This window comes from Schistocerca cancellata, chromosome 8 (genome assembly GCF_023864275.1).
Source record: "Schistocerca cancellata isolate TAMUIC-IGC-003103 chromosome 8, iqSchCanc2.1, whole genome shotgun sequence".
NCBI classification, from domain to species: Eukaryota; Metazoa; Arthropoda; class Insecta; order Orthoptera; family Acrididae; genus Schistocerca; species Schistocerca cancellata.
In genome coordinates this window covers 533824921-533848663 of record NC_064633.1, presented here as the reverse complement: position 1 = coordinate 533848663, position 23743 = coordinate 533824921, and the positions used below count along the sequence as shown (strand labels likewise).

The 23743-nt window shown below is 44.8% G+C and overlaps 1 protein-coding gene across 1 annotated transcript in view; it reads left to right on the top strand.

The window, feature by feature from the left end:
* Nucleotides 1-23743, top strand: part of LOC126094775 (myrosinase 1-like) — a 91587-nt gene that overhangs the window by 36649 nt on the left and 31195 nt on the right. Inside the window, exons 6-7 of the mRNA XM_049909329.1 lie at nucleotides 7499-7593; nucleotides 23053-23200. Coding sequence (XP_049765286.1) covers nucleotides 7499-7593; nucleotides 23053-23200 — 243 coding nt within the window. The remainder of the gene's footprint in view (nucleotides 1-7498; nucleotides 7594-23052; nucleotides 23201-23743) is intronic.

Below are 23743 nucleotides of genomic sequence, written 5' to 3'. Positions count from 1 at the left end.
GAGTCTTTTGCCCTTTTGGGCGTTCTGTATTAATGTTGGACCATGCTACTTTAAGCAGTTTGTAGTTTTAGTGTGTTCCGAAGAAGGCGTGGTTATCTGGGCCGAAACCTAGGTCAACAGCCGGTTTCTATTTGCAATCGAGGCGGATTCTTTATAATCATTATATGTGACCATAGCTGCAGGCATGCTCACCCAACGACTCGGCACCTGGCAAGGCATCCCACACCCAAAGAGGCCAGCTAACACAACTACCATACACACTATTCCCACTATTATTTTCGAAAAGTGTGTTTACAGCGAATAGCGTTGGTCGCATAAGATATCAGTGGAAAAGGTGGAAGAAAATAAGAAGGTTGTTACGCTCACATCCCAATGACACTGAAATGGCTTCGCATGTCTCTGTTGTTTATGTATGCTATATTTGAAACAAAACCAGGACGTAGTAAGACACTTTGTTATTGATCGGTTTCGATCAGTATGTCTGGGCTTCGTGTAAAAAATTTGGTAACTGATATGGATTATTCAATTGATTTAGTGATTTCAGGACTTTCTAAAAAAATACATCTTCATGTTCAAAGGATTCGCTGTAGCTCTTTGATGGGCTCTCACGCATGGCTGTAGTTCCTCAAACAAATCTTCCCTGCCTTTGTCGAAATTGCTTCTCCTTAAAAGTACCGTGCACACCATGTCCACTTCTTGATTCTCGGTTGAAATGCTTGCATAATAACCCTTATGAACTCACTTTCCACATGGTCATATTCCAGTGATTCTTCAATAAAACATAATCACTACATCCAAAACTAAAACTCACTCAATATTTCTAAAATAACAAATTGTCTTCATAGTCGAAACACATCAAACCGAATGAACAGCCTTACCAACAACTCACCACGTCTCGGTACAGTGGACAGAAAATCAGCAGGCGGACCAATCGATAACAGGTCTCAGGAGCGTACAGAATAGCAACTTCGGCTACCGAACTGAAATGCCGTCATACTGAGGCTATCCTACGGAACCGAATGTTATGGACGATGCCGAATAGGGCTACTGGACGTGTGGTTAAGTGACCTCGCCCTAGGGCCACCGCAGAGGCTTCTGCCACGTCAGTGTGGCCTCTCTGCAGATTCTTAGCTTCTTGCATCAGGATGCGGTGACAGCTTTCTGTTTCCCCGCTCATGGGTTGCACCTGCAGAGTTGAAAGGTAATGGCGCAACAGAATCTACCAACATTTTGGGTAATTCTTGGGCATGATTGATATTTTGCTGAGTAATCACTGTTGATGCTCTTTCTGCCAGATGTTCCTCTTCATATGTGTGAACATAAGTGCAAATTCCGTACCGTGAGATGAGCAATATATTTATCCATCTGATCTATTTTAGTGTGGATGACATATCTGGAGACTCTTGACAAAATAATCCATGGGTAAAATGCCAAATGTTGCTGTCCAAGGGCACAATATTTTGTCTTTTTGATCATCTGATTACAAAAACAAAATTAGTGCCTCCTTTTTTCTTTTACGAGTATTTGTCAAGAATTTCCAATGAAGCTACGCAGTTTGAAAACCACAACACCGACGATTAAGTTATGACTTTTCAGTATAATCTTCGTCCATTTCTACAGTTTTGGTCCATCTTTTAGCAAGGGCATGCATACCAGTGTGTTAAACCGCACGGTCCTGCTTCCAAGACCATTGAAACACAGATCTGTTCATAGCCTCCTCATTTTCAAAGAGAATCCGACGACGAGCTTCTTTTAGCACCCCAAATAGAGAGAAGTCTGATAGTGCCAGGTCAGGGCTGTATGGGTGGTAAGACAAGTTTTCCCATCCAATTTTCATAATTTCTTCAGTAGTGCGACGACTGGTGTGTGTTCTTGCAATGTCATGCAAAACAAGAACATCCACCATAGCTTTTGTTGGGCGAACTACCTGAAGACGTGCTTCTGGCGCATTTTACAGAATTTGTTGTGCATCTTTTCTCCAAAAAATCAACCATAATCACATCCTCTCCATCCCAGAATATTGTACTCGTTACTTTGCGATCGTACAGGTTTGAACTTTTTCTTATTCGTTGAGGTTCTGTGATACCACTCCATTGACCGCCTCCTTGTTCTGGTTCAAAAAAATGATCCATGTTTCGTCTCCGGCCATAGTTTCCCAGAAACTGCTCTCTCTCCAAACAGAAGCACTACAGGTCTTGGGAGGCAATTGTTTTTCTTGTGTCTTCATTCTGATCGGTTAACATTCTTAGTACCCACGTTGCACAAACCTTTGAATAGCCCAGCTGCGGAATAATTGACATCACACTGCCTTTACTGATGGAGGTAATCCGACACAAATCATCTGCAGGCACCCGGCGGCCACCACGAATGACGTCATCCAGTCGCTGGATGTTGTATGGAGTCACTGCTGTCACCGGCCTGAGGCTCCGCGTTTCGTCAGCCGACGGTGTTTGCCCGTCAGCTTCGTTACAGCAACGAACCCATCGTCTCACAATGCTGATATCCACTGTTGCATCGCCGTACATATTTTTCAGTCTTTCGTGGATGTGAATGGGCGTTGTACCTTCTGCATTCAACGATTCCATCACAGAGCGCTGTGTAACACGATCATCGATGTCGGCCATTTTGCAAGTGACTGCAGTATTGGCATCTGTTGATGAAGAAGTTACCACTACAGTGGGCTGGAGAAGGTGGTTTGCGAAATAGTGCCAAATTCAAATTTTTCACTTAACAAGCTTTATTTAAGGAGAAAAAATTAGAAGGAATTACTTTTTGACTCACCCTCGTGTATTGTAAAATCACAGTCTGGATCTCTGAAGGGTTCTGATATCGAGAAAGTTATTCACACATACAGCGAGAAAGTATTTAATTCACTACACAATAAATTGCAGGATAGTAATATAGTCTGTAAAAAAAAAAAAAAAAAAAAAAAAAAAAGTTCGATAACAGGAAAGATTCTTGTATTAAGCTATCAGTCATTATCTAAATGAGAAACCAGTGAGTGTAGTATCTCAAAATATTTTCACCTTAAGGCCCTGTGTTTTAATTGTGCATGTTAGTGACCTTTCGTCTGTGATATTAACAGGTGCCTAATTGCTTTTCTTTGCCGGTGATAAAAATATTGCAATAAATAGCAAATCAAGTGTAGTTTTCGAAACAGCTGTCAATGACATTTTCATGGACATTACTAAATGATTTGAGGCCAATTCTTTGTCACTAAACTTCAAAAACGAACACCATATGCAGTTCAGAACTCATAATAGGTTTCCATGCAGCAAACACCTTAAATACGATGACAAGCAGAAATAAGCGGTTGACAATGTAAAATTATTGGCGTTACAGAATGATAGCAAATTCAGTTGGGAGGAACATACTATACAATTTATAAGGCAGTTCAACAAATCTTTATTTGCAATGCAGATGTTGTTACAAATTAGGTATAAGTTCGTAGCGTTTATGTTTTGCATGTTAGTATTCCTGTTGTTGTGTGTTGATTTATTGGTTGTTAGTATTTTCTTTGCAGTTAACTGCTGCTACTTGATTTTACATAATCTCATTTTGACACTTGGAGATAGTAAGTCGAGCTGTGGACGCTAGAAAATGAAGTGGAAGTGGAGAAATCGGAACATTTCTGACATGTTCTTCTGTTTGAGTTCAATGGAGGGGTGACAGCAGCTAAGGCAGCCAGAAACGTTTGAGCCGTGTATGGGGATAATGCCATTGGACGGAGCACGGCAAGAAAATGATTTTCTCGTTTTAACAAGGATCGTTTTGACACTAGAGACTCTCCACATTCAGGAAGACCGTCAGGGTTCGATTAAGATCGTTTAAACGGATAAATCCACAATGATCCACGTCAGTGAATTCGAACTGGCAAATGTGATGAACTGTGGTCATTCCACCATCATGAGACATTTGCATGCAATGGGAAAGCCTCAAAAATCGAGTGTATGGATACCGCATGCAATCACACAAACCAACGGGTGGTCACATTTGCATCTGTGCTTGCTTGTCATCAGTTGGTTCGAGAACAACACCGACCATTCCTGTCCTGAATCGCTGCTGGTGACGATAAATGGTATCTTTATGCTCACATAAGAAAAGAAAGGAATGGTTGAACCCAATCAAAGCAGCGACTCCGTGTACAAAGTCCTTCGCGCATCCATAAAAGATAGTGTTATGTATCTGGTGGAACAGAGACAGTGTGATGTACTACGAATTAGTTTCCTGAGGTGTAACTAACACCGCTGACATTTATTCTCAACAACTGAGATGTCTTGCAGACGCAATCCGAGAACAACAACCAGGAAAACTGCATGAAATAATAATACTCCCCCATTTTGCTAGACTGAGAAAAAGAACACTATACAGAAGTTGGGTTGGTAAGTCATTCTGCACCCACCTTATTCACAGTATCTAGCACCCTGAGATTTTCACCTTTTCCACTCTCTATCAAATGATCTTCAAAGAACTTCCTTTCCGGTTGAAAATGCGCTCGGAACATGACTTGACAAGTTCTTCTCCTCAAAACCACATAATTTCTAGTCACAGAATCGAAAAGCTACCCCAGTGTTGGCAGACTGTTGTAAATAATGAAGGATAATGTTATGTTTTCCTGTTGTGTTTATTAAACTTATGGATACACGCTGCAAACCTGCGAACAAACCTAATACATACAATGTAGGCTTTCACGGCCGGTGAATCTATATTACCTCTCTATAGGGAGGCAATACAGATTCACAAACACCATAATAATTTTATTAGAAAGGAGGAAGTCTTAAAGTTGGACAAAATATGGATGTGACGTTGTGCCTGCAGAATGACAATCGATTACTCTTAATCGAGAATGATGACGCCTTCCAAAGATAGGCATACCGTCGGCATCACATGACGAATGGTGGTGCCCTCTATGCGCTCTATAAATGCGAGAGTACCTGGAGCCTCAGTGGCAGTAGCTGGACGACCTCTGAAGATGTCTCCCGCAGATGGAGCCGAAACGTTAGATGGAAATTTTATACATCTACCACGGCCTCTCAGCCCGGAATTTTTAACTAAAGAAACCTAATACAAATAAGAAAGCTGCCTTACGTTGCTTACGTTTATCCTTTACTGTCATACAGGATCTGTTTTTGTCTTAATTCGTCAAACAAAGCTATTATTCTGCGAATCCAAAACCATCTAATATTAATTGTTCGTAATGTGAATTGGAAAATATCTTGCACAAGCCTTTCCAAAGAATTGGGAATACCAATTACCTCTCCTCGGTGCATAGAAGCAATTTAGAGTGTATTTCACAGAAACTGTTAAATTTGTTGTTATACGTTCCTTTTTAATTATAATTAGCCTTGCAATACACTAGTGTAAAGTCACATTGCTGTATTCACTTAAAGTAAATTAAATGTAGTTGTCTGTCTCCTTTAAGCATCTCTGTGAGATCCTTGGAATACGACAAATATAATGTAAAAAGCGATCCTGCCGCGATCATCAGTGGCGCTGATGGGGAGACCGCATGGTGACTCAGCACCCCCTTGGATCGTCATCCCAAATTCCTCGGTCAGACATTGGTAACTGAGCTCTGGGAGCGACGGGGCTGCTACTGCCACCATGCTGACGTGTGCCGCGTGGATCGAACCGCGAACAAAACGCCGCATGCTGTGCCAGTCGACGCTCTTGGCAGGAGGTGTGAGGGCGGAGAGGATTCAAGCTGACCCGAGCGCTCACTTCATAAGCACTGTGGGGCGGCTGGTTGGAATTATTTGTTTTAAAATGTAGAATGTTATGTAGAAAAGATGCATTTCCTGGCCGATTAACCATATGTGGGGCGGCGGGTAGAACTATTGTTATTTAAATGTCCCTATTATTTATGCTGTTGTTTTGCCGTTCTCAACACTGGCTCTCTAACTACAATTTTGGCAACCAGAAAGTGATTAGCAAAACGTGAAGCCTGTAATTAGAATTCCTAGTGCCCACTTCACCCGAGAAATACACTTATAGCTACAGCTTATAGCCCTGAGGAATTAGGAGATTGTCTGGGATTCATAACCAAAAACGATCGTGAAAAAAAATGTTCTCTGTATTCTGAAAGTCACAGATGAAAAAAAAAGAATCCACACAACCTGACTAACAGAGCAGTTCAGAGTCTAATGCGCTGATGCAACTATAACTGACCAAATTAAATGTTTAAATGTAAGCTCGCCATAATTTGATGATAATGTTCATCAAACGCCACGCTAAATAATGGTAGAATGTCTGTCCCGCGACGGCACGTGAAAACACGACATACGCCAACTGAGATATATCATTAAAGTCATCCCAGAATTTACACTTCACTCGAAAATGATTTCATGGTTACGCGTATCCCGAGTAACTTAATACGGCATCCGAGGCTGTTTATAGCAATGATACCTACGCGACGTGACTCCCGGCACAGATGGTGTGCTAATCTGCGTCTGGAGAGAACTGGGGCCTTGATTCCTCGCGCAGCATTCTTATATATAAAGCCGCGGTGCGGACGGCTAAGGGAACGCCTGATCAAATCGGCTCTCCCGACTAGCCGCTGGGCTAGTAATGCACCACTTTAAGTTGTTGAATAAATCATCGCTTCCTTTGCTGATGGCAGATGAAGCTCTCAATTTAAATGCGCAATCAGCACACATGTAAGTAATCATAATAAAAGGCTGATGTGGCTAAGTCAATTATTTTTACTACACGCAGTAGACGAGCTCTGAACTTGCCCTTTGGAGATACGCTATCGCTGTAGTTATATAGTTATTCAATTGAAACTTCTCACATCTTTATGATTATAGCGGATCTCCATTCTACTTAAATATAAACATCCTAGCCTTATTTGTTAGCCTACTTAATCTATCTTGCTTCCTTAATTTTTAAGACAAAAACCAGAAAATATTGCATTTCAACTAAAATGTTAATTTGTGAGATCCAAAGTACTGTTTCTATTAAATAATTATGAAAAAGGAATCTAAATATAAATTTTTAAGTCTCTAGCTCTTTTCTGTTGCGCCAATGATTTTTACAGAAAAACGTCCAAATTTCGAAAATGGTTAAAGTTATCGAACTGATATTCAACACATATTAATTTAGTATTACTCCTGACATGCTAGAACCGTTTCAGGTTATTTACTTGATTTTTAAAGTATTGCGCAACATTTATGACGTCAGAGCTAGTTACAGCGGACTAGGCTGGCACACAATGGAAAGACTGATGAGAATTTTATAAGGCGTGAGCAGGCTGCTTCCCTACAGCACAACTGATGACAACAGGATCGAGCGACACAGTTTCATTCCTTTCGGTGAACAAAAGCCAGCACTAAGCCCATGGAATATTTTTCCGTCAAATACACGTGGAGAAACTAAAGAAGAAAAACACGTTTGTTGGATTCAAGTGTCAAATTTGTAGCACGTGCAACAAAGTCTGTGCTAGGGGAACTTTGCGGGGGTGCGCGGTAGAGACTGATTGTAGGACGCTGGTGTGTTGCAGGCAGGGTGGGCATCACCCTGGACTGCGACTGGTACGAGCCGCTCACCAACAGCACGGAGGACGCCGACGCCGCCGAACGACAGCTCCAGTTCCAGGTAAGCAGCGACCGCGCGGCGTCATTAATGGCTCCACAACGGCCTGTCATGCACGCATTCACACTTTTTAAAAAAAATTTCTTTTATTGCACATTCTGTGGACAAAAAATACGACCACTTGCTGTGATGTGGATCAGTTTTACAATTCACAATTTCTCAATAAAGAAAGACAACATGCCGACTATTCACATGATCGAATTAATGGGTGTGGTGGATTTTTTATTTTACATACAGTCATTTAGACTTCATTATGTTCAGTTGCTGTCTCTTAACCACACACACACACACACATGAAATTCTTCTGTGAAGCAGGAAGAGTTGTTAAGCAGACATGATTTCGGTTTTTGTTTGAAGTTAATATTATCTATTACATTCTTTCCATCAAAGATTTTTTATGGCTAAATATTCACTTCCCGTGCCACACTGAAGATGACTGATAGACAGCGTTAGTAATTTTTCTTTATACCATTATATTTAAGAATGTTACTGTTGTTTTGTTAACTGTCAGCAACAAAACTTTGTAAAGGAGTAAATGTATTATGAAACTGTTGACAGTTTGCCCAGCCGTCTATAAGAGGTCCTAGAATGGATACCACTTTTTATCCTTATCACACGCTTCTGTACAGCAAATATTTTGTTTCGCTGATTTACGATTTACTCCAGAACATAACGCGTAGACATTAGTGAACGAAAATAGAAAGAGTAAGTCAATTTTTTGACATCTTCATCGCCAAATTGTTATATTTTTAATAACACAGTAGTTACAGGACTTTGGCATTTGGTAAGATGTGTAACATATGAATCCCAGTTTAGGTTCTCAGCAATATAAACACCTAACAATTTAGAATGTTCTCCTTCACTTACTTATTTACTTCACGCTTTATGTGAAATGGAGTCGTCAAGCCCTGTTCTATACTGAATTCCATGTATTGTGTTTTATCTAAGTTCGATGACAGTACATTTGCACAGAACCACTTATTAATTTTTGAGGAAATATTACTTAGATTTTCAAATGTTAAGGTTTCTCCATTAGGCTTGATTATTAAACTCGCATCGTCAGCAAACATAACAATTTCTGTTTCTTGTATGTGTGATACTAGAACATTTATATCTGACGAGAAGAAGAGTGGTCTCATTATGGTTCCTTGTGGTACAACTGCAGCGAACATTCTAGTTCCAGATAACGATCTTTTGTTGCGTACTCCCCTTGAGTTTCTTAACGCAACACTTGCATCTTCTATGTTTTGACGAAAACTATTCAAATGGTTCAAATGGCTCTGAGCACTATGGCACTTAACATATGAGGTCATCAGTCCCTAGAACTTAGAACTGCTTAAACCTAACTAACCTAAGGACATCACACACATCCATGCCCGAGGCAGGATTCGAACCTGCGACCGTAGCAGTTGTGCGGTTCCGCACTGAAGCGCCTAGAACCGCTCGGCCACCGCGGCCGCCGAATATTACACTCCTGGAAATGGAAAAAAGAACACATTGACACCGGTGTGTCAGACCCACCATACTTGCTCCGGACACTGCGAGAGGGCTGTACAAGCAATGATCACACGCACGGCACAGCGGACACACCAGGAACCGCGGTGTTGGCCGTCGAATGGCGCTAGCTGCGCAGCATTTGAGCACCGCCGCCGTCAGTGTCAGCCAGTTTGCCGTGGCATACGGAGCTCCATCGCAGTCTTTAACACTGGTAGCATGCCGCGACAGCGTGGACGTGAACCGTATGTGCAGTTGACGGACTTTGAGCGAGGGCGTATAGTGGGCATGCGGGAGGCCGGGTGGACGTACCGCCGAATTGCTCAGCACGTGGGGCGTGAGGTCTCCACAGTACATCGATGTTGTCGCCAGTGGTCGGCGGAAGGTGCACGTGCCCGTCGACCTGGGACCGGACCGCAGCGACGCACGGATGCACGCCAAGACCGTAGGATCCTACGCAGTGCCGTAGGGGACCGCACGCCACTTCCCAGCAAATTAGGGACACTGTTGCTCCTGGGGTATCGGCGAGGACCATTCGCAACCGTCTCCATGAAGCTGGGCTACGGTCCAGCACACCGTTAGGCCGTCTTCCGCTCACGCCCCAACATCGTGCAGCCCGCCTCCAGTGGTGTCGCGACAGGCGTGAATGGAGGGACGAATGGAGACGTGTCGTCTTCAGCGATGAGAGTCGCTTCTGCCTTGGTGCCAATGATGGTCGTATGCGTGTTTGGCGCCGTGCAGGTGAGCGCCACAATCAGGACTGCATACGACCAAGGCACACAGGGCCAACACCCGGCATCATGGTATGGGGAGCGATCTCCTACACTGGCCGTACACCACTGGTGATCGTCGAGGGGACACTGAATAGTGCACGGTACATCCAAACCGTCATCGAACCCATCGTTCTACCATTCCTAGACCGGCACCGAGCGGGGTGGCGCAGTGGTTAGACACTGGACTCGCATTCGGGAGGACGACGGTTCAATCCCGCGTCCGGCCGTCCTGATTTAGGTTTTCCGTGATTTCCCTAAATCACTCCAGGCAAATGCCGGGATGGTTCCTCTGAAAGGGCACGGCCGAGTTCCTTCCCAATCCTTCCCTAATCCGATGAGACCGATGACCACGCTGTCTGGTCTCCTTCCCCAAACCAACCAACCAATCCTAGACCGGCAAGGGAACTTGCTGTTCCAACAGGACAATGCACGTCCGCATGTATCCCGTGCCACCCAACGTGCTCTAGAAGGTGTAAGTCAACTACCCTGGCCAGCAAGATCTCCGGATCTGTCCCCCATTGAGCATGTTTGGGACTGGATGAAGCGTCGTCTCACGCGGTCTGCACGTCCTGCACGAACGCTGGTCCAACTGAGGCGCCAGGTGGAAATGGCATGGCAAGCCGTTCCACAGGACTACATCCAGCATCTCTACGATCGTCTCCATGGGAGAATAGCAGCCTGCATTGCTGCGAAAGGTGGATATACACTGTACTAGTGCCGACATTGTGCATGCTCTGTTGCCTGTGTCTATGTGCCTGTGGTTCTGTCAGTGTGATCATGTGATGTATCTGACCCCAGGAATGTGTCAATAAAGTTTCCCCTTCCTGGGACAATGAATTCACGGTGTTCTTATTTCAATTTCCAGGAGTGTATTATCAGAAGATCTGTGATACTATAACATTTAACCTTCTCTAGGACATTGTGAAGAGCACAGTAAAATTCTAGAAGAAAATACACGTGAAAACCGCTGAATGTATTCCACAGAAACACAATATTTTTATGGAGACTGGTTGACAAACGTAGAGATAGTGATTTAAAGCGCTGTCCAGTGAAAATAGTAGGAAGCAAAACCCTGAGCATGTAGCGGTTAAATTTTCCTTCCTGGACGAGAGATCTCTTGTTTAGATCGTCGTGCTTGCTTAACAAAATTTTTAAGATGACGTCGACAGTTATAATTCGAACAATAACTGTATTTCAGCGAGGTAACAAGTTGACATGTAGGAAACTGGAAGAATGTCCGGATTAGCCGAGCGGTCTAAGGCGCTGCAGTCGTGGACTGTACGGCTGGTCCCGGCGAGGGTTCGAGTCCTCCCTCGGGCATGGGTGTGTGTGTTTGTCCTTAGGATGATTTAAGTTAAGTAGTGTGTAAGCTTAGGGACTCATGACCTTAGCAGTTAATTCCCACAATATTTCACACACATTTGAAACATTTTTGAAGAATGTCCTGGAGTACTGCCCAAAGCGTTCGACCGTATGTTTCAGCTGTGGGTCACTACTGATGACTGTGCGTCACACGAGCTATCACTGCTGACCGCGTGAATGCCGTAACACATATTAGATAGGAGCAATCATGTTCCAAGGCTGTCAGCTTTCTCCCGCGTCACCGCCGCGTGCAGCCAGCCTCCTGTGGCAGTAGAAGCAACTTGTGGGATGAACGGATCACAGTGGTGTTCAGAGGCTAGGTTCTTGCTTTGCGTCAGTGATGGTCGTTTGCGAGTAGGGCGTTGACCAAAAGAGAACCAAAACGCGCTCCAGCATACAATAATCACTTTCGCCAGCGATGTCCGTAACTGAATATGTAGGGACGGCATTTCGTTTGGGACGCATTACGCAAAGCACTCCTTGCCCAGCTTCGACAACACATGAAAATAGCGTGGTAGAATGTCTCCAAATATTGCAAGCTCATTTTTCTCGCCCCTCTCCTCCAGTCAGTCTCTTCATTTGACAAAATTCAAGTAACTGCAACGTACTCGATGTCGAAGTAGCCATGAATTTGTATAAGACCATATAATTAACATCTACTCGTATCTCCCACCGCCCCTCCTATGTTACCATCCATAATGCCAATTCCCACACCTTCTACCCCTCTGCAGGTGTGCCCCAGGGCTCTGTCCTCTCTCCTCTCCTCTACCTCCTGTACACGGCAGATATGCCCCAGCCCCCCCCCCCCCCTCCAGTACACCTCTTGCAATATGCTGATGACACCGCATTCCTCGCCCTCGCTCCGACCCTCCAACGGTCCCAACGCCTTCTCCAGAATCACCTTGACCTTTTTGCTGCATGGTGTAACCAGTGGCTCCTGAAACTCAATCCTTCCAAGACCCAGGCAATCATCGTAGGTCGTACCACTCGCTCCTTCTGGCTCTTGGATTTCTCCCTTACTGTCTGCGCACGTCCTGTCCGCCTCACCCCCACCCTCACCTACCTTGGCCTCACCATTGACCGTCACCTCACCTGGATCCCTCATCTCCGCTCCATCCAATCCAAAGCCCACAACCGCCTCTGACTCCTCAAACTCCTCTCTGGCCGGACGTGGGGGTTGCACCCCTCTACCATCCTCCACACCTACAAATCCTTAATCCGTCCCATCCTCTGTTATGCCAGTCCTGCCTGGATATCTGCCCCCCCCCCCAAATTCTATAAGTCCCTCCAAATCCTTGAGCGTCATGCACTCCGCCTCGCCTTCCATATACGCCTCCCGTCCCCCACGCGGATCCTCTATGATCTCATTCCTTTCTCCCATCTGCTCCTATTCCTCGAACATATCCGCATCCTCTACACCTCCCGCCGTCTTGAACCCCCTCACCCCCTGCTTGCTCCTCTCCTCTCCCATCCCCGCCCCCTGCCGCGTCTTCACCGTTGTGTCCCCCCTACCGTCCATCTCTATACCCTACATCTCCTTTCCCAAGGTGGCTTCCATCAACTCCCCCTCCCCGATGATGCCCTCTCTCCCTCCATTTATCCCTCCTATCAACTCTGATCCTCACTACCCCTCCTTTCCTCTGTCCTTTTCCCGGGCTCCCTCTCCCCCCCTTCCATCCTCTTTCTTCCCCACCTCCCCTCTCTTTGCCCCCTTCTCTCCCCCACGTCCTTTTACATTTCCCTCCTCTGCCTCCTCTCTTTCCCTCTCGCGTCTGCCCTTCTCCCCCTTTATTCGTCCTCTCCCTCCTTGGTTTCCCCCCCCCTTTTCGTTTTTTCCTCTCCTCCCTCCTTGTTTTCCCCCTACTCCAGGTCCCCCCCCCCCCATCTGCCTCGGGTCGGGAGTGCCATCTTTGTGCCGCCTTTTTCGTGCAGTGTTTTACAGTGTGTTTTTCCAGTGCGTGCTCCGTGTTGTGTCTTTTGGGAAGTGTAACGAACTGCCATCATACTGTCGCTGGGTGTGCTTTTTATTACTTGCGAACAGAAACCAGACTGTCGCCATGTTTTTTAATTGTGTGCCTACTGTGTTACTTGTCTGATTCCTGTGTCTTTTACCTACATTGCCAACCCCCTTTGCTTTCTGTTTTAACTTTCCGCAATTTTACGCCATTTTTCACTTTAAATCGGCATTTTATCGCCCGTTTTTCCTTGTTTCTTTCTTCTCCCTTTATTTACAAAACGTCTGTAGGCTGTAGGGCAGCGTAGTAAGCTGCTGCCGGCCCGCCCCCTTCGGGGGGAATTGAAAATCAATAAAGAAAAAAAAATCTACTCGTAGTTCTGTTTAGTGGTGGGTCATAAAAACAGTAACAACCTTTAAGTAAAGCTACACCGTTACTATGATTACAACAATGCAATAAATAAAGCGATAATGTCCATCTCTAGAGGGTAGCTCCTTCCGTCAAGGGTGGCGTGCACTTACGGGCGGCGCCTCAGTCAAACATCAGCACGAAAATCCTCGTATTTAATGTATTTCCACTTCGTAATTTCTTGACAGACATACGCAAGCGTTACATAGCTGAATTTGAATCATACAAATCTATTATTCTGGCGCAAAAAATGCCATAGCCTGACTTTTCAAAAATGCCAACGACCATTGCAATTTTTTAGAATGCGTCACATCAATATTATCACAGTTAGATCTTAGTGTACGGTTGGATACATTGTACAAATGAAAATAGGCTGAAGTGAATTTATTCACTGAAACAAAATGCCAGAGTCCAGTTTATCAAATAAGTAGCTGTTTAATCAATTTTTATTGAATCACCAGTGTTATTACTGGTTTGATACTTCCCGCCACGAATTTCTCTCTTGTGCCAATCTTTTCGTCTCAGCGTAGCAATCGCAACCAACTTCCTCAATTATTTGCTGGATGTATTCCGCTCTCTCTCGATCCCTACAGTTTTTACCTCTACAGCTCCCTCTAGTACCATGGAAGTTATTCCCTGATGTCTTAACAGATGTCCTACAGTCCTATTCCTTTTTTTTTTGTGTTTTCCGCGTATTCCTTTCCTCGTCGATTCTGCGGGGAACCTCCTCATTCCTTACCTTACCAGTGCACCCAATTTTCAACATTCTTCTGTAACACATCAGATGTAACATATCATCTCGAATGCTTCCGTTCTCTTCTTTTCTGGCTTTCTCACAGTCCATGATTCACTGCCATACAATGCTGTACTCCAAACGTACATCCTCAGAAATTTCTTCCTCACAACTACGGCCAATGTTTGATACTAGTAGACTTCGTTGACCATGAATGCCGTTTTTGCCAGTGCTTGTCTGATTTTTATGTCCTCCTTGCTCCTTCCTTCATTGGTTATTTTGCTGCCTAGGTGGCAGAATTCCATAACTTCGAACACCTCGTGATCCGCAATTCTAATGTTAAGTTCCTCGCTGTTCTCTTTTCTGCTACTTCTCATTGCTTTCGTCTTTAGTCGATTTACTCTCAATCCATCTTCTGTACTCGTCAGAATGTTCACTGCATTCAATACATCCTATAATTCTTCTTCACTTTCACTGAAGGCATCAACGTCATCAGTGAATCTTATCAATAATATCCTTCCACCCTGAATTTTAATCCCACTCTCGAAACTTTATTTTATTTTGTCATTGCTTCTTGGATGAATAGCTTCAACAGCAAGGGCGAAAGAGTTCATCCTTGTCTTATTCAAATACTCACCGCTATACAAATGCTGATGCAATTCTCAGAAACCTTGTGTGCAGACAACCAATTGATAACATCACTTTCAATATTGTTACCATATAAGTTCGTTACATACCAGCTCCAAATCCAAAGCCCTGTAGCAGTTAACATAGAGAAATTCTATCACTAGGACCGAGTCGGTGTCGGAATAAGTCAGTATTCTGTAGCAAGTCAGCACCTTCCCATGGTTGAGGTAGGTCTACCAAACGAGCGGTTCTCTCCAAAAACAGAACTAAAAACTGGCACGTGCACCATGTTGTTCGAAGTTTATTCAGAGTCCGAGGAAACACTTTACAAATCATCACACCTGCCGACTGCAGTCCTTTTCCAATGGGCTACCTCTAGGAAAGATGAAAACTACATCACCGCTGCAAATAAAAAACAATCCCTCCAGCCGCAACCGTGCTGGGCCTCTATACAAGATGATCCGTGGTGATGTTACAGACTTTCAGGAATGATGGAGAAGGTAAGTGTATCAGTTTGAGATAAGGGACCCTGGTCCGGAAACGACACAGTTGGAAGCTATAAACGAAAATCGTCCTCTGTCAATGGGCCTCTTCTGCAGCAAGCTCTTTGGTTTCCATTTTTGGAGAGGTGGTGTCAGAGACCGAAACAAGAAAACATGTCCAGTGAACATGGGTCTAAGGTCTTACTACTGTGAAGTTTTACTACTGTGGAACACATGTCGTATACTGCACATGTATAAATGCTCATAATTCTTAAGGTATGCATTTAGAGCCCATGTTCACTACACAATTTTCTCTTGATTTGGTCCATAATACCTCCGTCAAAAACATGGAAAGCAAAGAGCTCGCAGTTGAAGAGGTTCAAATGGTTCAAATGGCTCTGATCACTATGGGACAACAGCGGAGGTCATCAGTCCCCTAGAACTTAGAAATACTTAAACCTAACTAACCTAAGGACATCACACACATCCATGCCCGAGGCAGGATTCGAACCTGCGACCGTAGCAGTCGCGCGGTTCCGGACTGAAGCGCCTAGAACCGCTCGACCACAACGGCCGGCAGTAGAAGAGGTCCACGCTCAGAGATATCAGAACTATTTTCGCTCATAACTTTCGACTCGGTAGTTTCCGGAGCAGGGTACCTTCTACATCATCCCTGAGAGAGTGTAACATAATGACGGAATTCCCGTGTATACTCTCGTAACTATCCTCTTCACGGAAACAGAAGTGAGTTCTGCTTAAAAGTAAAAAAGGCATCACATTCAAAAGTACACTGTAAGAAAAAAACCGACGCACCACGAAGGAGTTAGGCAAACTGGTCACAAATTGATATTCATACAGGTATCGACGGAAAATGCATAATGCTAAACTCTGGCGGACGATGGGTGAACGTGTGACGCTGCAGTGCAATTTCACCGCGCAGCTAGAAAAGATAGTAAATAGGGGACATGTCGATAACAGGGCATAAGATCTTTGTGAATTTCATTCCGTGTACTCAGATGGACAGAAACTATGACTCGCAGACAGGTGCAGGAACAATACACACAGATATCAGCAGTCGAGAGAGGACGTGTAGTTGTGCTTAAAGAAGCTTGTTGGACTAATCGGCAAATTGAACGGAAGCGATGCCACTGTTCGACGTTGTTGGCAGGAGTGGGTGAACCACGGCCGAACACAGCGTCAAGAAGGAAGCGGTCGACCTAGAGAGACGACAGAATCATAGCACCGAGCACGCGTCATAGAGGCACTCAGAGCCCCGGATTCATCATTATCATCGAACCTACATGCCACTATCATTACATGCGACTATCATTAACCAATGGAAGGTGGCTCTCAGAAAAGGGGAGTGAGCTCACGCCGCTCTTCCGCCTATTACCATTGACCTCTGAACGACAACAAGCCTTTTGCACTGGTGTCGAGCACATTCGTCTGGAATCTCATTGACTGGAGTAGACTTGTCTTCAGTGATGAGTCTCACTTCGAACTGAACCTCGATGACCAGCGATGACATGTCTGGAGCAGGACCTCTTTGGTTGTCATCCGCAGCGCCCTTACCGCACAGCAATACGTCGACGATATTCAACGCCCCGTCTTGTTTCCCTTCGTGGCAAACCATTCTGGGTTTACATCTCAGCAAAGTAATGCCCGCCTGCCCAGGGCGAGAGTTTCTACTGCTTGTCTTGGTCCTTGACAAACCCTATCTTGGCCAGCAAAGGTCGCTCTCTCCACAATTGAGAACATTTGGAGCATTATCGACAGATCTCTGGTCGGCACGAAAGCCAAAGCCGCGTTGGCTATAGAAGACCAGAATGGGGCATAACCTTCACGGAGGTTTTTTTGGTGCATATGTCCCCATGAAGAACTTGGGCGGGTGAAGTATCAGTAACGTTTAAATGGTGTGATGTGGTTCTGAGGTGTTCCGGTTGCCTGGAGAGACTGCGCCTGAAATGGGGCACACCCTGTGGACTGTTGTTTTGGGCACCCCATTCTTCTGAACAGGGTGGTGGCAACCGTTTGCGACGTGTCGATGTATTGTGTCCTCTGGATAATACACTACTGGCCATTAAAATTGCTACACCAAGAAGAAATGCAGATGATGAACGGGTATTCATTGGACAAATATATTATACTAGAACTAACATGTGATTACATTTTCACGCAATTTGGGTGCATAGATCTTGAGAAATCAGTACCCAGAACAACCTCCTCTGGCCGTAATAACGGCATTGATATGCCTGAGCATTGAGTCAAACAGAAATTGAATGGCGTGTACAGGTACAGCTGCCCTTGTAGCTTCAACACGATATCACAGTTCATCAAGAGTAGTGACTGGCGAATTGTGACAAGCCAGTTGCTCGGCCACCTTTGACCAGACTTTTTCAGTTGGTGAGAGATCTAGAGAATGTGCTGGCCAGGGCAGCAGTCGAACATTTTCTGTATCCAGAAAGGCCCGTACAGGACCTGCAACATGCGGTCGTGAATTATCCTGCTGAAATGTAGGGTTTCGCAAGGATCGAATGAATGGTAGAGCCACGGGTCGTAACACATATGAAATGTAACGTCCACTGTTCAAAGTGCCGTCAATGCAAACAAGAAGTGACCGAGACGTGTAACCAATGGCACCCCATACCATCACGCCGGGTGATACGCCAGTATGGTGATGACGAATACACGCTTCCAATGTGTGTACACCGCGATATCGCCAAACACGGATGCAACCATCGTGATGCTGTAAACAGACCTGGATTCATTTGAAAACATGACGTTTTGCCATTCGTGCACCCAGGTTCGTCGTTGAGTACACCATTGCAGGCGCTCCTGTCTGTGATGCAGTTTCAAGGGAAACCGCAGCCATGGTCTCCGACTCCGAGCTGATAGTCCGTGCTGCTGCAAACGTCGTAGAACTGTTCGTGCAGATGGTTGCTGTCTTGCAAACGTCCCCATCTGTTGACTCAGGGATCGAGACGTGGCTGCACTATCTATTCAGCCATGCGGATAAGATGCCTGTCATCTCGACTGCTAGCGATACAAGGTCGTTGGTATCCATCACGGCGTTCCGTATTACCCTCCTGAACCCACCGATTACATATTTGCTAACAGTCTTTAGATCTCGACCAACACGAGCAGCAATGTCGCGATACGATAAACCGCAATCCGATAGGCTGCAATCCGACCTTTATCAAAGTCGGTAACGTGATGGTACGCATTTCTCCTCCTTACACGAGGCATCGCAATAACGTTTCACCAGGCAACGCCAGTCAACTGCTGTTTCTGTATGAGAAATCGATCGGAAACTTTCCTCATGTCAGCGCGTTGTAGGTGTCGCCACCGGCGCCAACCTTGTGTGAACGCTCTGAAAAGCTAATCACAGCATCTTCTTCCTGTCGGTTAAATTTCGCGTCTGTTCTCGTCATCTTCGTGGTGTAGCAATTTTAATGGCCAGTATTGTATAAACTGGCAGTGCACCCATGGTCTGTTCGATCAACTACATGATCCACTCACAGTAAGGGGACCAACACCTATGTTTGACATCAATGTGCAATAATCACTCACAGACGCGAGATGGCAGCACAATCAATGAAGGGTATACTGTATAAAGCCTGTCGGGGGACGCAGAAACCAGTGTAGTCGTTGACGTAATGCCGAAATGGAGCAGTTTATCTGACGCTCATTAGGGTACGGTCACTGGGTTTCCGGCCAACGGTGGAAGCATTTCCGAAACCCCTAAGTTCCTGAACTATTCGCGTGCCGCTGCTGTTAATGTATACCATGCACAGCAAAATGGCGCTACCCAAAACTGGTGCAGAGACAAATGTAGTGCACCACTGGCCATAGATGGCAGCAGTGAACAGTGGCTGCGGAGATATGTATGGGCGAATAGACGGGCAATTCTTGAATAATTGACCGCCCAGATGAAGGAAGGGGCTGTTGTTGTTGTTGTTGTGGTGGTCTTCAGTCCTGAGACTGGTTTGATGCAGCTCTCCATGCTACTCTATCCTGTGCAAGCTTCTTCATCTCCCAGTACCTACTGCAACCTACATCCTACTGAATCTGCTTAGTGTATTCATCTCTTGGTCTCCATCTACGATTTTTACCCTCCACGCTGCCCTCCAATACTAAATTGATGATCCCTTGATGTCTCAGAACATGTCCTACCAACCGATCCCTTCTTCTAGTCAAGTTGTGCCACAAACCTCTCTTCTCCCCAATCCTATTCAATACCTCCTCATTAGTTATGTGATCTACCCATCTAATCTTCAGTATTCTTCTGTAGCACCACATTTCGAAAGCTTCTATTCTCTTCTTGCCCAAACTATATATCGTCCATGTTTCACTTCCATACATGGCTACACTCCATACAAATACTTTCAGAAATGACTTCCTGACACTTAAATCTATACTCGATGTTAAAAAATTTTTCTTCTTCAGAAACACCTTCCTTGCCATTGCCAGTCTACATTTTATATCCTGTCTACTTCGACCATCATCAGTTATTTTGCTCCCCAAATAGGAAAACTCCTTTACTACTTTAAGTGTCTCATTTCATAATCTAATTCCCTCAACATCACCCTACTTAATTCGACTACATTCCATTACCCTCGTTTTGCTTTTGTTGATGTTCATCTTATATCCACCTTTCAAGACACTGTCCATTCCGTTCAACTGCTCTTCCAAGTCCTTTGCTGTCTCTGACAGAATTACAATGTCATCGGCGAACCTCAAAGTTTTTTATTTCTTCTCCATGGATTTTAATGCCTACTCTGAATTTTTCTTTTGTTTCCTTTACTGCTTGCTCAATATACAGATTGAATAGCATCGGGGAGAGGCTACAACCCTGTCTCACTCCCTTCCCAATCACTGCTTCCATTTCATGTCCCTCAACTCTTATAACTGCCATCTGCTTTCTGTACAAATTGTAAATAGCCTTTCGCTCCCTGTATTTTACCCCTACCACCTTTAGAATTTGAAAGAGAGTATTCCAGTCAACATTGTCAAAAGCTTTCTCTAAGTCTACAAATGCTAGAAACGTAGGTTTGCCTTTCCTTAATCTTTCTTCTAAGATAAGTCGTAAGGTCAGTATTGCCTCACGTGTTCCAGTATTTCTACGGAATCCAAACTGATCTTCCCCGAGGTCGGCTTCTACCAGTTTTTCCATTCGTCTGTAAAGAATTCGCGTTAGTATTTTGCAGCAATGGCTTATTAAACTGATTGTTCGGTAATTTTCACATATGTCAACACCTGCTTTCTTTGGGATTGGAATTATTATATACTTTTTGAAGTCTGAGGGTATTTCGCCTGTTTCGTACAACGAAGGGGCTACCAACAGTATTTCCTCAACAACTGTGCAGCGAACGTTGCTCCGTATGGGTCTCCACGGCAGGCGCCTGGCTCATGCACCCATGCTGACTACCGTTCATTGGCGAAGAAGGCTCGAATTTGCATGCCTTGTCGCAACTGGACGTGCACTGAGAAGCGACAGGTAGCCTTTTCAGACGGATCATGTTTTATGCTCCACCGGACTGAGGGCCGTTGACGTGTATGGTGTGAAACGTCGGTAAGCAAACACACTGCAACAATTGTCGAAATGGAACAGGCCAGAGTCGGGAGTCTATGGTATGAGGAATATTTTCGTGGCATTCTCTGGGTGATCTCGTCATTCTGATAGCCGCAATGCATTAACACAGGTATGCACCTATTCCTGGGGTCCGCCGCTCGTGGTCTCGCGGTAGCGTTCTCGCTTCCCGAGCACGGGGTCCCGGGTTCGATTCCCGGCGGGGTCAGGGATTTTCACCTGCCTCGAGATGACTGGGTGTTTGTGTTGCCCTCATCATTTCATCATCATCCAGGAAAATGGCGAAATTGGACTGAGCAAAGGTTGGGAAATTGTACGGGCGCTGATAACCACGCAGTTGAGCGCCCCACAAACCAAACATCTATTCCTGGGGATCAAATCCACCCCTACGTGCAGTTTGTTTTTCGTCGGCACAATGGCATCTAGCAGTAGGACAATGCAACATGTCAGCCGGCTCACAGTGCATGTGCGTGGTTCTAAGTGTACCAGGACGAGTTTACGGTACTCCCAGGGTCAACAGACTCGACAAATTCAAACCTAATTGAAAATCTGTTGGACCAGCTCGATCGAGCTCGATCCTCAAGCAAGAAACATAGCGCAGCTGGCAACAGCACAGGGCTCTACATGGTTCCAGTCCCCGTCGGTACCTTCCAGAACCTCACTGGCTCTTCCCCTCCACATCTCGTAGCAGTCTGTGCTGCAAAAAGTGGTTATTCAGGATTTTGGTGAGCCCTTAATTAATGTGAGCGAACAGCGTAATACGACAGGAGAAACTGAAGTACGCTATTAGGATTATAGCGCTGTGGATTTTTTTTAAAAAAACAGATTACATTATTAATTTACGGGGGGATAGGACGCCAAACGGGACGACTTGGAGCAGGAGAGACACCACAGGACTTTTTAATTTCCACTGTCTATACTTTTAAATATAAATTCATAAAGCTTTGCCAGAATGACCAGAAAGGAGACAGGATTTACACTTATAGTGGTGGAAGTTCAAAAATATAAGAAAATAATTTATTTTTTTACATTTGTATTACACCTTTTTTTCACTTACCATTGGCTGCATTTGTTGCTATAGGTACACTTTTCTTCATTAGTAAGGGAGATTCTTCGATGAATTTTGCACAGCATACAAACCATATGTACAGGTGTATGAAAGTCTAGAATTTTCCAAATCTATTACAAACTGTGGTGAAAATTGAGATAATTAACTATAAAATTTGAGTTTTTTCTAAACATCAAGTTTAAAATGTAACAGCACATTCATTTTTTCATAAATTAAATAAATTCTAGAGTTTCATACACCTGTAAGTATGGTTTCTATGCTGTACAAAAATCATCGAAGAATCTCTCTTACTTATGAAGAAACGTGTACCTATAGCAACAAAGGCAGCCAATAGAAGTGAAAAAATGATGAACTTTCACATGTAAAAATAAAATTATTTTGCTATCTTTTGAACTTCCACTGCTATGATTGTGAATCCTTAATCGCCGACCGGTGTGGCCGAGCGGTTCTAGGCGCTTCAGTCTGGAACCGCGCGACCGCTACGGTCGCAGGTTCGAATCCTGCCTCGGGCATGGATGTGTGTGATGTCCTTAGATTAGTTAGGTTTAAGTAGTTCTAAGTTCTTGGGGACTGATGACCTTAGATGTTAAGTCCCATAGTAAGCAGAGCCATTTGAACCATTTTTTGAATCCTTAATCCTTCCTGGTCATGCTGACAAAGTTTTATGAATTTATTCGTAAAAGTATAGACAGTGGAAATTAAAATGTCCTGTGGTGTCTCTCCTGCTCCAAGACGGCCCGTTTGACGTCCTACCCTCCCTTAAGGATTTATGTGATTGAAGGTTAATGCACAAATGAATGTAAGAGAGGGTATGAAGAGTCTTTGTTGTCGGCTAACCTACAATTTATCCCATTATTGGACACATTTTGTCTATATTCGGCACGGACAGTTCCAGCACTGTGCTAATAACCGCCTTGTGGTTCTCGTGGAGCTCACAGTGGATGACGTAATCTGGTCTGCTGTTGGCAGCTGGGGATGTACGCACACCCCATCTTTTCGGACAGCGGCGACTTCCCGGAGGTGGTGAAGCAGAGGGTGGCGGCCAACAGCGAGGCAGAGGGCCGCACCAGGTCGCGGCTGCCCACGCTCTCCCAGGAGGAGATAGACTTCATCAAGGGTGAGTCATCAGCGTCACCAATAGTGATCTATGCAGAGAGGGGCTGACCTTACACTGTCTGATCAAAACTATCGAGACACCTATTAGTGGACATAAATGTGATGTATTTTCAACCTTCGCTTTTACGATGGGTTGATCTCTACTGGGTACACTTCCAGTGGGGTCTACTAATACCTGTGGAGGAATGGCAGTCCTTTCTTCCCAAAGAGCCGAAACAAGAGAAAGTAGTGATGTTGGATGCTAGGGTCTGGAGCGAAATCGACGTTCTGACTGACTCTAAATGTCTTCCACCGGGATTAAGTTGGGGCTCTGGGGAGGTCAATCTATGTCAGGAATGCTATTTACCACAAACCATTGCGTCACAGCTGCTGCTTTATGACATGGTGCATCCCCATGTTGGTACAATCATCGTTTCCGATCTGTTCCTCTACTGTACTCAGTACACAATGCTGCAAAATGAATTCATATTCTTTCGCATTTAGCGTTTTCTGAAGCGCAATAAGGGGATCACACCCTAATCACGAAAAACACACCTTACCGTAT